This window comes from Leopardus geoffroyi, chromosome D4 (assembly GCF_018350155.1).
Source record: "Leopardus geoffroyi isolate Oge1 chromosome D4, O.geoffroyi_Oge1_pat1.0, whole genome shotgun sequence".
NCBI classification, from domain to species: Eukaryota; Metazoa; Chordata; class Mammalia; order Carnivora; family Felidae; genus Leopardus; species Leopardus geoffroyi.
The window spans coordinates 7,058,227-7,070,421 of record NC_059342.1 but is presented as its reverse complement, the minus strand read 5'-3'; the positions used below and the strand labels follow the sequence as shown (position 1 = coordinate 7,070,421).

Here is a 12,195-nt window from a genome sequence, read left to right as displayed (position 1 = left end):
GCCTCCCACCTCTGCTTGGACACCTCAGAGGATAAGAACCCATTACCTCCAGGGGCCAAAATGGTGCCCTCAGATACACCCCCGTTGAGACAGTGCCTTACAGCAAGAACTGTCTCCCCCTGTAACACCTGTTTGTCCTCCTTCCACTCCCCGAGAGTCACAGGGAACACTATTTTTTTTAACCCTACCCTTTTTTGGATTACACAACAGCCTTCCAGATATCTGAAGGCTTGTAGTATGAAAGGAAGTTAAGGCTTGTTTTGTATGAGCCTCTGGAAAATAACCAGCATCTGTGGATAAAAGTTACATAAAGATATTGAATGGCTTGAAAATGAACTGAGTTGGAAAATGAATCACCCTCACCCCAACCCCTGCCTAAGCTGATCTCATAAGCTAAAGAAAAGAAAATAGAATGTTCTCATCAGCAAGGGTTTCCAGAAGCAATTCTGGAATGCAGCCTCTTCATTTACATTAAAAAAAAAAAAAAAAAAGTGGGAAGAGTTCCTTCTTCATTTAAATGGAAAAGTAATAAGGCTGCTTGGAGGTCCCAGCTGAGGCTCAGCATTTTGGCCGGACCGGTGGAGTCCTCCTGGTTTTGCCTGGTGCCACTATGCCTACTGGTTCTAAGAAGGCTACACCAGGGGTGCCAGGTGTTCTGGAAGGTTCTTAATGCTCTGTGGTGCTCTCTTGGGCCGCAGGCATCGTGCTGGTGGTGAGCATCAAGCCTGGTGTGACCCAGAAAGTGGATGAGATTGACAGGACAGGAAGCAGCCCTGAAGTCAGTACGGTGGATGCCATGTTGGATCTGATCAGGTGAGTGTTTTGCCAGTGGGGCAGCCCCCTAGGCATGCCGCCTGTGATACTGTGGCCACAGAGGACCACAGCTTGCTTTAGTGCACTGCTGTAGCTGTCTTGAAATGGCCGATAGGTTTTGAATCATTGCGTGTTTTCATTTTGCCCTGGACCTCAAAATTGCATAGCCAGTCCTGCTCGCCAAGCCATGGTTCCAAGAGTGGGAAGAGAGTCTCCTCTGTCAGGATTTAGGATGGACAGAGAAGCAGAAAATACACTTATTGCGCTAAGATGCTGGGCTGCGTTGGGGGGTCAGCTCTGAAGCACACTTGAAGAAATACCTTCTTTTTTAATTTTTTTTTTAACATTTATTTTCAAGAGAGAGCGACAGAGTGTGAGCAGGGGAGGGGCAGAGAGAGAGGGAGACACAGAATCCAAAGCAGGCTCCCGGCTCTGAGCTGTCACCACAGAGGCCAACAAGGGTCTCAAACCCATGAACCGCAAGATCATGACCTGAGCTGAAGTTGGATGCTTAACCGACTGAGCCACCCAGGCGCCCCAAGAAATACATTTTTTAATTGCACCGGAGAAGCCCTCTTCTCAGAAGCAATCAGGGCTGGGAATTGGTCAGTTACTTTTAAGATAGCAGAGCAGAGAATCATTAAAAAATGACACAGGTACACATTACATATGTTGTGGACACAAAATTTAAATGTGTTTATTTGCCAGTTTTTGATGTAGGGCCAAAATCTTTTCTTTGAGCGTGTCAGGTGATTGTGATTCTGTATCATTTTTCTTGCACCTGTTGTGCTTGTAAAGGCATGGTGTACAATTTCCAGGTTCAGTTTTCACGAAGTACACAACAAAATCCTTAGAAACTATAAAGAATGCTGAGTGCCACATCCTGCCAGTTTTTCTTTCCATTTCTGTGGACGCCCCTTACCTAATTTACCCACAGAAATTTTAGTCACTGGCTTCGGTTGAGTTTCCAAGCATTGAGTTTAGTTTTGATGAGAAACCACACCTTCCATCTCACATTCCCATTTCACTGACTCACATTATTTTTAATTCAGTCATTATGCTGATATTCTCATTTGGCATAAAGAATTTGGGAACAGATGCCCTGGACTCTCGGTAGGCATACTTTCTCGTCAATGAAAACAGAAGCGTACAGAATATTAAAGGAGTCTCTTGACTGGGAGTGTCCACCTGCCAATGCATTGTTTCACCGAGGACAGCGAGCGTACCAATTACTCAGTGACTCAGCTGAGTGATGGTTGTGTGAGAGAACTTTCTAGACTCGGTTGAAGCTCAGCGGGGGAAAAAAATCTTAATACAAGGAAGTATTTTGCAAAGGAGAAACCAGAAGAGGAACCAGAGTACTGATTCTATATTCTGCTCACCTTCACCCATGCGTTGGGTGTGACAAAAACAAAACACTTGTGCTGTAACGTGACACTGTTTTTCATGTCTCCAACAGGAATATGTTCCCGGAGAACCTTGTCCAAGCCTGTTTTCAGCAGGTAAGAATAACGACTTTTGCCTTCAGATTGCTGTACTCTTCGCTTTACTGATTAGAATCGTTGTTCCCTGCTGTGACCCAGGAAGTGGAATGAGCACATCAAAAATGGCAGGAAACCCACCCTCGAGTGTGAATGTGGAGCAAATCGCAGGTGCCTCTGGGCTTCAGGTCCCAGAGAAGTCCCTGTTGTTACTGACCCCGCTGCTCCCTTTCCGTGACACGTTCTTGTCCCCAAGAGAGCTCAGATGAAGCCATCAGGAACCTGTCGAACAAAGAGTGTTTAAAAATGTGGGCTCTTGTGCCTGTGTTTTTGAGAACCACGTGATATTTGTGGAGACGCTTAGACTGTCTCCAGATGCAGGCACTAAAAAAGCAACCCTCCGACTCCCTGTTCTTTTCTCCCTCATGTTGGGAGAGCGGTATCTAACCCACATGTGTTCAATCTTTTGGGTGAACACTGGGTGTTCCCGGTGTTCAGTCTTCTCCTTAATCACTACGCACCCGTTGCTGACCCTCCGGCTCCCCGGCGATGTAACAAAGCCGTGATTTTTTTTTCTCTAGGAAAGTTGAACAATCTCTTCACTCCCATTTCCTTACAGCCCTTTTCTCTTGTTTATCTGTGCACTTAAGACAGCTGAGTCTATCACAGACTGCCGAATTCATTTACATAAATTACATGAACAGAGACCTCTGTGTGTACCAACAAAAATGGCAATGAAGTTGCCCCCTGCCGACCTCCAAGAGGCACAGAACCACCTCTATTTCAAGGGTGCCTTTGCGGCTCAGCCACAGTGGTCATTTGTAAGGTTCTTGATGTTGGCAGTGCCTCGAAGGAGTGACATTTATGCCTGGTGTTGTGGTATACTAGCTCTTTCTTAAACCTCTTTGCTGAAGCCTTGCAGGACCAAACAGAGCCGAAGGAAGGGAATTCAACAGAAATCTCACTCGTGGACTGGCCCTAAAGGGACTGTTGCTGCTGGAACAACCATCTACTTCTTGACGTTTATTAAAGTCAGGGTGACTGCAGTTACCCAAGTAATGAGGTGTTCCTCCCACATTAAAAATGAGAAATGAATAAACAAATAGAAAGAAAATGATTGATAAGATCGCTGTAAGAGTCTGTCTGTCAAAGCACCTCCAAATAAAACCTGTACTTTCGGGGCACCTGGGTGGCTGAGTCAGTTAAGCTTCCCGCTTTGGCTCAGGTCATGATCTCTCTGTTTGTATGCTCCAGCCCCTGCATCGGGCTCTGTGCTGACAGCTCAGAGCCTGGAACCTGCTTCACATTGTGTCTCCCTCTCTCTCTACCCCTCCCCTGCTCATGCTCTGTCTCTCTCAAAAATAAATAAACATTTAAGAAAACAACAACCCAAACGTTCTTTCCCATCGTCGCCCTGTTAATCTTTTACTATGAAAGACAACATTCTGACATCACTGAATGGTGGCCATGGGAATCAAGGTTTGGATTTTATGGTCTCACTTTGGCTTCCCAAGCCTCATGGGAGGTACTATCAAAATCTGCAACCGAGAGAGGTGACAGAGGCAGAAGGCTTCAGTGGCACTCAGCCAGAGTCACATATTCCCATCGTTTAGACTCAGGTACTTGAAAAACTCTTATTTTGTTTGTTTCTTTGGTCTTTTTTTCCCCTCCAATGTGCAGTATAAAACCAAGCGTGAAGAAGTGAATACTCCCAGTGAGCCCGGGATGAACATCACCCAAGCATCTGTCACAGCCATCATGACAACTGCCATTTCCAAGGTACCTTGTTGCCCGCGCCCCTTCCCACCCCCCCCCGCCCCCAGGCAGGCGCTGAGTCATGGAGCAAGCAGGAGACAGAGATACAGTCTGTCCTCATTACTTGCGAATTCGTCTTCTCGCTAAAATGTGTTTGCCACCCCAGAATCAACACAACGCTCTCATGTCTTTTGTGAACAAAGAGCGGTGAAAAGTTTAAGTTGCCCAATGCACACATGGCCCTCTGAGGCTAAACAAGGCTAAGCCCTTTTTTTTTTTTTTAATAGGCTCCACACCCAACGTGGGGCTTGAACTCACAACCCTGAAATCAAGAGTCACATGCTCCACCAATGGAGCCATCCAGGCACCCCAAGCTCTGCCTTCTTGTTTCAGCTCTCTTATTGTAAACAAGTGTCCTTTGAGTAGCATGTTTATGCCACATTTTTCATGTCTCTGTGCTTTTTCATGGTGATTTTACTGTTTAAAACATCCCCCAAGCATAATGCTGCAGTGTTGTCGGTGGTTCTGAGGGCGAGAAGGCTGTAGTGTCCCGTATGGAAAATTATATGTGTGTTAGATCAGCTTCATTCAGGCCGAGGGTGTCGGTTGTGACTTCAGTGTTAATGACTCAGTAATACACATTACATATTCATGTGTTTCTGAACAGAAACACACCTACAGCCAGGTTATATGCTGATTATCTGATGAAAATGTTGTGAACCCTGGTTCCCCAGAACCTGACCTTGTATTTCCCCTGGGAGCAAGGATTCAGTATTTTCTAACTCAATGTTGGTGGGTGGCACTTTGTAAAACATAACCACCAGGCATTACGAGAAGGATCTGAACCACCCAGAGAAGAGGGTGAGCCCCATTGCGTCTACACCCTCCACTACTCCATTGAGTTGAGTTGGGCACCTCTTGCTTTAGAGTTGCAAGACCACCTAAATATGGAATACAAGGCCACGTTGCTTCTCCAAAACTCTCCGCCCAGATGTGATTCGGGGTCCGGAGTTTTCTACTCTCGACGGGCCATGCAGCGCAGGCACTGTGTGTCATGCAACTCAATTCAGTGGGGTTGGGAAGCACCCTCTCCAGGACAGAGGACGTCAGTATGCCTGCAGCAGAATGCCCTACCAGGTAAAGAGGAATAAACCACAAGCAGCCTCACCTCAGTTCTGCCACCAGGAGTTCGCCATCCAATTATGAATAAAATCCATTAGGTTTTGAGAGCGGTTGGCATTTCAGCTTTCGAGATGAGACTGTGTGGGCCCAAAGCAGTAAATCTGTAGTCCTAGAGAAGGTCTCTGCTGAGCGTTCTCTGCCCCCACCCAGAAGGGAACGATTTAAGGAAGAAAGAAATGTTTGGTAGACTTGGTTCAAATCAGAGAGACCACGGTTGGCTCCAGCTTCCTGCTGCAGGAAACATTAAGTCCTCCTACTGGCTCTGTGGCCCTCCATGGCCGGGCTCCTCCCTGGTTTCCCGGCTCCCTTCCCAGTGGCCTTTTCTCTTTCCCATCCAGACCCACCTCCTCAGTTACTCCTTATTCCTGCCTTTCCACGTGGTTCCGAAAAGATTTTTTGAGCACTCCCTGTGAGCCAGGCCCTGCTGGGCATTGGGATGACAGTGGTACAAAGACAGACATGGCTTGTGCCCTCATGTGACGAGTGATGAGTATTGCAATAGGGAAGGACAGGGTGCTTACTTACTCCAGGGCTTTCAACAGAGAGGCTTAAATTAGTTTGGGGGCCATAAAGGATGAGTGGAATTCTCCAGGCAGGGTGCAGCAGCCTGGGGGTGACTTTGGCCTCTGCTTATGCCATGTTTCTGGTGTTGGCCTTCATCTCTTGGCTGCCCCTACTGCTCAGGCTTAGCTTTCCCTAACCGCCGGTGCCCCCAGTCAGTCTCCACCTGAGGCCTGTAACTTGACCGCGCAATTACACACCCTCCCGATACCATTGGTTTGTTTTTCTCACGGTTAATCTTATCTGTCTAGCTGTATTTTAAGACTTCTAAGTCACCAATGCAGTCAGCACACTCTAGCTGCTCGATAAATATGAGTTTGAGCATATCAGATGATAAGTAAAAAATGGCACCCCAGTAACTTATCAACCATATATGATACATTATAAACCTGGCTTGCGGCACTCAGATCATGTTATCTCCCTGTGAAATCTCTCAGTGAAATCTCATGCTGCACCACTCAGATGAGGTTGTGTCTCAGCATATCTCATGCTGTTCTTAGGATAAGATAACGAAATGGCTTATAGTAGCTGGTATTTGGTTAATATTTATATCTCTACAATCCCGTTGGTCATCCAGGATCAGAGGCGGTAAAGAATGCGCCTGTGTTTTACTATCATGATACAACAGATAGTAAAATGTCCTCAAAATGTTCACTCTGTTAAATATTTTGCAGTTCCTGCATTATTAATTCCTCTCTTTTTCACACAGACTCCAAATGTAGCTAGTAGTTAGAATAACTCTGAAAAGCACCTCAAATCTACAGTTCTTATTAAAAATGTAAGATATTCCCAGTTGGTTCGAGCCCCACATGAGGCTCCATGCTGACAGCTCAGAGCCTGGAGCCTACTTTAGATTCTGTCTCCCTCTCTCTCTGCCCCTCCCCCGGTTGTGCTCTGTTTGTCTCTCTCTCTCTAAAAAATGAATAAACATTAAAAAAAAATTTTTTTAATATAAGACATCCCAGAATAAGACATCTTCAAAAGAAATCTTCAAGTTTGGATTTTTTGAGAGAGAAAGAGAAAAAAAAATCACTTTAAAGTTCAGCGGCAGATGGTGGGGGCAGTAAAAACTTGGGTTGTTTTTTTTTTTCTTTTTGTCCCCAAGTATGGTGGCCTTTGACTGGTGGATCACTAGGTTAGTAGGTGTGGCCGTGGTATCTTTCCATTTCGGGGCCTCTGCTTTCCAACAGCATTCTAATCACGCATCCATATATTCTCTTGGTTTTGACCCACAGAACAAAACAAAGGAATACAAAGTCGTAGGCATGTATTCAGACGGCATAAACGTCCTGGGCTTGATTGTCTTTTGCCTCGTCTTTGGACTTGTCATTGGAAAAATGGGAGAGAAAGGACAGATTCTGGTGGATTTCTTCACTGCTCTGAGTGATGCAACCATGAAAATCGTCCAGATCATTATGTGGTGAGCAGATGCCTGTTAATGCCATCCTGCTTCTCCTGACAGTTGCCCCCTCAAAATTGGAGTAAAGATGCCTAGGAAGGGTGAACATAGAATATCAAGACACTAGAGCATTCAGTAACTATGTGTATTACATAGGAGTTAGTTCACTAACAAGAATCTAGGTTTTAGCTATTGTCTTTTCTGGCAAAGCCCTTGATCGTCTTACACCCAACCAGCATTCACCTAAGAAAATAACTCTCTTCTAATTAATTTATTTTCAGAGAGAGAGAGTGAGGGTGGGGAAGAGAGGGAGAGAGGGAATCCCAAGCAGGCTCCATGCTGTCAGCACAGGGCCCCACATGGGGCTTGAACTCACAAACCGTGAGATCATGACCTGAGCTGAAATCAACAGTCAGATGCTTAGCCAATTGAGCCACCCAGGCGTCCCTCTAAGAAATAACTCTTAAATTAAGGATTTGAGGGGCGCCTGGATGGCTCAGTTAAGTGTCCAGCTTCAGCTCAGGTCATGATCTCATAGTTTATGGGTTAGAGCCCCGCATCAGGCTCTTTGCTGACAGCCTGCTTTGGATTCTGTGTTTCCCTCTCTCTCTGACCCTCCCCCACTCACACTCTGTCTCTCTCTCTCAAGAATAAATATTTTTAAAATTTTTCTTTAATTAAAGATTTGAAAGGGTTCTTCACACATCACAACACAAGGTGCTTTCCTTGTTAGGCCCCGTGCATAAGTGATGTTCAAAATTCTTGCTACTGGTACAGCACAGGCCCTAATCCATCCAGATGAAAACTACCATTTGGGTCAGCATACCAGTGGCATCACCCTGTCCCTGGAGATGCCAAACTCCAATTTTTCTAGGTGATCCCTGCCCCACTTATATTGAGTTGTTTCAACATTACGGACTCTGAAAGTGTAGACAGTGACAGTGACTCAAAGGGATTCGTGATTTCAGCCACTTACTCCCGCTGAACCTCACCTTCATCATCTGCAAAAAAGGATAATAGAAATCTGCCCCTAGATTTGGGAGAAGTGCATCAAGGGAAATGATGCACGTCAAATACTTAAGCCAATACAAGGCACGTAATGAGAGCTCCGCAAACAGGGCTGTTCTGACCACTTCTACTACTAATCATACTGCTCTGTGGCTGACACTACCTCCTGGGGAATAAGATGACTGAGGCCAGGAAGAGCATGGGGGCCATATATGGGGGATCAGGCAAAAACGAGATCTGCCGTTGTGACTGTTAGCAGGACGTATGTGTACCGGGAGTGAGGCATGGGCTATGCACTCATTTAACCACACGTTCTTGCCGAGTCTGCTCATCTAGGGTGGCTGAGGTGGGTAGGATTTAAGACACATGTGCAGGTGCTGAAACCTGGCGCCAGGGGTCCACCAGGGCCTGAGGCCGAAACCTTGGCTTTATCGTGTAGCAGGTGTGCTTCCCAGCTGAGCACACGTGCCAGGCTAAGGTGCATGCCCTGGCCCATTTCCTCCCCAGCGATCCCACCTTGAAAAGACACCAGATGACAGAAGTGTCTTTGCTATGCTTGCTTTCTAGTTACATGCCACTTGGCATTTTGTTCCTGATTGCCGGGAAGATCATAGAGGTTGAAGACTGGGAAATATTCCGCAAGCTGGGCCTTTACATGGCCACCGTCCTGAGTGGGTACGTCCGACTCCAGGGAGGAAGCAGCCAACTTCTTTTGGGCCAACGGACTGGTGCCGAGAAGCTGCCTTTTGGTTAAAATCAGCTTCTCCCCTGTGCAGGGAAAGATGGTTGAGAGATAAGAGAGCAGGGGGAGGAGGGCTGCCCTTTAACAGCTGTGCCGGAGGAGGATCCCACTGTGCTACTTGCCAGATCTCGGCAGAACAGCCTGGACCATGGTTTGTTGCTGCCTTTATTAGTTGTGTTAAAATCATTTTTTAAAATGAGCAAGACCCACTGGTAGCCTCTCTTGGCATTCACTTCTTCAAGGATGGAAACTCACCAAACTAGTAGGAATGGCCCACAGGTACCCCAACCCCAAGAAAGACATTAGGCAGGGCCTAGGTGGAAGGAGACTTGAGCCAGTCGGAATGGATGGCTGGTTGGTCCCAGCCCTGCAGGTGGGGCCGGGCACCACTGCCACACCATGCATCATCCAAGTGTCAGGGAGCATGCTGGGAAACTCTTCCAGCTGGGAGGTACCGTGTAAAAGCTGGAAGGCAGCAGGGGACAGGTCGTTTGCATATTTATTGCAGCCCAGTCATTGGCTCCTTGAGGGCAGGTATGGTGGATAAGTTAGGAATGCTGGCCCCGGATATCTAGCAGGGACAGGATTCGTCACAGGTGTTAAGAAACACGGACCAAGGGAATGAATAAGTATCATCAGTTTGACTCGCACAGGTCAGTAGCCCCCAGACGCCCAACTTGAGCAATGAGCTCACCCGCTGGAAGGCAGGTGCACTGGGGAGCTTATCTGTCTTTACCAAAAGCACTGCCCTGCCAGCCAGCAAGAAGAAGCCTGGGTTCCTCCAGTGTGAGGGCCATTATCAAATCTCAGGGCCCCAGTGGTAAGGCAGCAGGGCCATCTACCCTTCTCGAGGACAGGGCCTGGGTCCAGGCAGTCATTTGGCCAAGTTTTATTATACTGAGCCATTTTCTAACACAGTTCTGGTTTCTGTTCTCTTGCCCTACCTTGGTTTTTAACAGAAGACTCAGCTTCTCATAGTTCTTAGCCACAAGCTCTATGTGAAGACCCTCAAGATGGACCTTCAGGATCTGTATTAACAATGATCATTTCTTATTGTTTCAGCTTTGAATAACTGATCTGTAAACCCTTTACGTGGACACTATATGGCATCTGCTGGATTGGTCTCATTTTTTAAGCCCCCTGTTTTGTGTAACCTATATATCTCAGTGTGAAATAAGGAATAGTTTTGGAAGGCAAGAATAACAAAGAAAAGAGGTCAGTCCTGAAGTAGGTGGAAGGAGACTCCACCAGTATGACTGGAGGAGAGCAGGGACTTCCTCCTCACCACAGCCTGCCTGGCCTACTAGATAGTGGGCACCATCCAGCAGGACAGCAGTGGTCCAGGGAACAGACGGGCTGAGTGCTATGATAAGGGCATTTGGTAGAGGTTTGTGCAGAGCCACAGACCTACAACAGAGGAAAGGGACTGCCCAACCTGGGAAGGTAAAGGAAGGCTTCCTGGAGGAGGGGGACCTTTTGCTGAATCTTAGAGGAGGGATAAGAATTCAGCAGCAGCAGCAGGTGAAAGCATTTTAGCACCTGTTGGCAGAAATAGCGTGTACAAAGCTTGGCGGCATGATGTAAGTGTTGTGTGAGCTCTGAAATGTGGATTCAGCTACTGGCTTCAGCGCCAACTTTGACAAGATACTTCGTTTGCTAAGTGAATGTCCTCACCCTCACTGCCGGAATGGAGACCTGCCCTACCTCTGATTTTCTTTCGGGTCATAATGAAAATCGAATGATATATCATGAGTAAAAAAGCTGTTTGAAAAAAACAGCTTTAATATGTTTAAATATGTTTAATATGTTTAATATGAGGAGGTGGTATCATCTAAGAACCTGCTTCTTTGACTTGTTTCCAGGCTAGCAATCCACTCCATCGTCATTCTCCCGCTGATCTATTTCATAGTCGTTCGGAAGAACCCTTTCCGGTTCGCCATGGGAATGGCCCAGGCTCTTCTGACGGCTCTCATGATCTCTTCCAGGTAAATGTACGAGGAGTGTCTGGAGGAAGTCTCTGGGCTGCAGAGACTAATCAGCTCTTATTGGCTGCGGCTGAGAGCTGTACGGGCCACTTGTGAAGCTGGCCAAGCACCGGCCACAGCTTGTGCTTCTGTAGCTAGCTTTAACTCCAGGAAGGACCTCTGTCTTCTCCCCCTGCGCATCCTGGAGCATATTGCTTCACCCTACTGCATATTCCCTGCCTTCATGGCATGGCCTGCAGCCCAGAAGGGGGTTATGGTGTAACTCAGAGAATGGCGGACACAGCACGTTCCCACTCCTGGACCTGCCCAGAGTGCCAGCATGCTTTGGGCTCTTGGTTTAGTTTCGGGAATAGAAGCGTCTCTTCAGGCAGGGATTGAGCACCAGCATTCCTAGACCATACGTTCCTTTCTCTCTTTTTTTAATTTTTTTTAATGTTTGTTTATTTTTGAGAGAGAGAGAGTGTGAACAGGGCAGGAGTAGAGAGAGAGGCAGACACAGAATCCAAAGCAGGCTCCAGGCTCTGAGCTGTCAGCACAGAGCCCAACACGGGACTCAAACTCACAAACCGTGAGACCGTGAGATCGTGACCTGAGCCGAAGTCGGACGCTCAACCGACTAAGCCACCCAGGCGCCCCGACCCCTTTCTCTTTTTATCACACAGTTCGGCCACACTGCCTGTCACTTTCCGCTGTGCCGAAGAAAAGAACCAGGTGGACAAGAGGATCACTAGGTTTGTGCTGCCCGTCGGGGCTACCATCAACATGGATGGGACTGCGCTCTACGAAGCGGTGGCGGCTGTGTTTATCGCACAGTTGAATGACCTGGACTTGGGCATCGGGCAGATCATCACTATCAGGTAGGGCGCGAGGCCACACTTACTTTCATGTCTGTTACTGGAATTGTGGCAGGTGAAAGTCATCTGAAGGGAGCTCACGAATGGTCCACTGGTGGATTGATTTTCTTGGTCTAAAGTCCCTTCCCAAGATTAAACACATTACCAGAAGTGGAATCGTGGTGTGGAAGGTTTCTGCTTCAGGGTCTGAATACCCAAAGGTATCACGGTTCTCAGTTCAGTGCACCCACTAGGTGCTAGGCACACAGTAGGTGCCAAGGATTCAAGATTGAATAAGGGCCAGGCCCTGCTTTCAGGGGGTCCCCAGTAGGTAAGGGAGATAGATATCTAAATAAATGCTGAGTGGTGTGATCAGGGCTCTAGTGGAGGTCTGAGGGGACACAGAAGGCACCAAAGAAGGAAGGGAAGGTGAGGA

The 12,195-nt window shown here is 47.3% G+C and overlaps 1 protein-coding gene across 1 annotated transcript in view; it reads left to right on the top strand.

Moving 5' to 3' along the window:
• SLC1A1 (solute carrier family 1 member 1) overlaps window positions 1–12,195 on the top strand; it is an 84,904-nt gene that overhangs the window by 62,416 nt on the left and 10,293 nt on the right. The window contains exons 4-10 of the mRNA XM_045468127.1: window positions 699–813; window positions 2,273–2,315; window positions 3,975–4,073; window positions 7,028–7,212; window positions 8,767–8,874; window positions 10,804–10,926; window positions 11,589–11,783. Of these exons, the coding sequence (XP_045324083.1) occupies window positions 699–813; window positions 2,273–2,315; window positions 3,975–4,073; window positions 7,028–7,212; window positions 8,767–8,874; window positions 10,804–10,926; window positions 11,589–11,783 (868 nt within the window). The remainder of the gene's footprint in view (window positions 1–698; window positions 814–2,272; window positions 2,316–3,974; window positions 4,074–7,027; window positions 7,213–8,766; window positions 8,875–10,803; window positions 10,927–11,588; window positions 11,784–12,195) is intronic.